The following is a 2,467-nucleotide window of genomic DNA, read 5'->3' on the forward strand; positions in this document are numbered from 1 at the left end:
TACAGATTAATGCTTTAGTAAGAATAACTGGCTTAACAGCAATCCACTTACACCAGCATGTAAGATTTGCAAACTGTTACGTGGCCTGAAATCAATCACATCCTTCACCTGGAAGGAAACAGATGGAGACTTTTATGTCTCCTCTGCAGAGACGTGTAGTGAGCATAGTGTTTAACCCATCTGCAAGTTAAATACTGTAACAAACCTCCTCAGGAATGTCAGCTTATATCCCATGTGAGCACACTCCTAGCTGAGAGCTTAGCATTTGAAATGGATCATCACCACATCCATGCTGACTACATCGATGAGGGATTTCCTCCTTTAAAGCAAAGACACAGTGGAGTCAAAGCTACATACATGCTGCTCTAAATGCATACTGTTGACATGAAAAGTCAGCAATGTCATGCTAATGACATTAAGGTTTTGTAGCCAGTGGGGCTAATTTAGGACAAAGTGCTGAGTAAATCTCCTGCTGTGGCTGCTGGGTCACGGCACGCCATCCCATCCCATACTTGAGCACTGCTTGCTCACCTATGCATCAAACCAGCTGGACACATGAGAAATTGTGCTTTTATGCTTCTTTCCTTCTGATTTTAGGGCGACGCAAAGAAATATGCTCCTGGACATTAACCTGGACCAAAGCATCCAGTACCATGCTTTTATTTGCAATAACCCATCTTTAAAGTGAACTTTGGGCTGACAGTGGCGTTAACATTCATTTCCCTTCCTCTCTTACACACACAAAATTCATCTTCTGTGCTAGTAAATCTCTATGCAGGCTTTTAAGAGCGTCCACACGACAAAGTCCCTGAAGTAATCCTGAAGGACTGTTTGGTATCTGAACAGTAGTGTCAATAGCAGGTTAGACTAAGATGTAACATGAGACCAACTCCACCTTTAAAGTCTGAGAATAAAACACGCAGCTGTGCTGACAGATAAATGTCAGAGGGTTTGTGAAGCAGACTGCAGTACACATCTCTAGTAACAAATTCTGTTTTATTACAACATTTCACGGTTTTCCATTTCTGATAATGGTTTGTGGCAGAGTAACATGATTGCTGGGACTTTACAAAACTCCAAAGGATTTTGATTAAAACAAAAACATATCAATTGTCGACATTTTTTTCCTTTTCCTCATTTGACACAATTCAGAGACAGAGTGCAACACAAAAGCGATCTTGAATCAATCTGACAAAAAGGGTCAAGGTACAATTAAACCTGAAACAAGGTCCATTTGAGGATCCCCCAGATCTAGATGGAATCCGTTACGCTCTTATCCTTGTGTACATATAAAAGAAAAAAAAGCAATATCAATGTTTGGAGCATTTATATTTTGGCCAGCCTACAAACAAGTTGTGCATTTCTGAAAATTAGAAGACAAAACCTAAAAATATAAGAAGCCTGACGCCTCAGCTTTGGCGTAAAAGCAGTCACACAGGAAGTTGGGTGTAGGTGGTTTTGGTGAGACGGTGATGAGCTTCCTGGGACGTAGGCCACGCCCCAACCCTCAGACCTCTCCGCTGCATGTTGATATGGGTGGTTTAGGTTGTGTGAAAGAGATGTGCACTTTTAGGACCGTCTTCTGCAGCTCCCTGCCCCTTTCCGCCTCAGACACATCTTCCTCATCTCCTTGACAGACAGACGAGCGTGAAGGTGAAGGTGGTAGCCGCTGGGGGGGGGACGGGGCTGACTGCCCCGATGAAGGCATCGTCTGGCCACAGGCTGTGCAGCTTGGTTATTGTTGTCATTTTATAATTTGGGTTACAAAGTTATACAGCTAAAAGAAGTGAATAAAAACAAGGCAATGCAGGAGGAGGGGGGGGTGTACAGTGCATGACTGGAGGGAGGGGCTTCACGACTTCTCCGCTGCCTTCTCCTGTTCAATGGCTGTGGAGGGTGAGAGGAGAAGTGAGATTTACACTGGAAAAACTGGGTTAAAAAAATAATTCCATTTTAAAATGGCTTTTTATCAGTGCTATTAACAACATAGGAGCTAAGAAGGCATGTGATGTAGTCTACACCCAACACACACAGGTTACAGGAATCAGCCTTACTCTCTTTTGAAGGCAGGGGATTCTTCTCCTGCGTCTCTATCTTCTTCAGCTTGGACTTGTCGAAGTTGGTCACCTCTGAAACGTCGGGCTTCTCACTCATTGTTGCAGGTTGTCTGTGAGAAGAAGGAACCAGACAGTTTACCAGAGAGCGGACAACTGGAGCCTGAAAGTATTCATGTGCAAACCACAGGTGCTTGTGACCAGTGAGCTTCTGCAATAACCAGGTAGTGGGAACGGGACGTAAAACGTATCTAATGTCCACTAGGCGCACGTGGTCTAATCAGTTTAATCAGTGGAAGGGCGTTGTCCAAATCTCTGGGACAAAAATCATTTGTTCAGTTAATCCACATGCGCCACCGCAGAGTGCTTTTCTCTACAATGTGCGCGGCAGCGTCCGCCTTCTTTTGTTCGCC

At 44.1% G+C, this 2,467-nt stretch overlaps 1 protein-coding gene across 1 annotated transcript in view; it reads right to left on the reverse strand.

Moving 5' to 3' along the window:
- Positions 1-981: 981 nt before the first annotated feature.
- LOC109960580 (thymosin beta 4 X-linked) overlaps positions 982-2,467 on the reverse strand; it is a 2,552-nt gene continuing 1,066 nt past the window's right edge. Inside the window, exons 2-3 of the mRNA XM_020600781.1 lie at positions 2,055-2,167; positions 982-1,887 (exon numbers count right to left, since the gene is read on the reverse strand). Coding sequence (XP_020456437.1) covers positions 1,853-1,887; positions 2,055-2,154 — 135 coding nt within the window. The 5' untranslated portion in view covers positions 2,155-2,167 and the 3' untranslated portion in view covers positions 982-1,852. The remainder of the gene's footprint in view (positions 1,888-2,054; positions 2,168-2,467) is intronic.

This window comes from Monopterus albus, unplaced genomic scaffold, assembly GCF_001952655.1.
Source record: "Monopterus albus unplaced genomic scaffold, M_albus_1.0 scaffold48.1, whole genome shotgun sequence".
In the NCBI taxonomy this organism is placed as follows: Eukaryota; Metazoa; Chordata; class Actinopteri; order Synbranchiformes; family Synbranchidae; genus Monopterus; species Monopterus albus.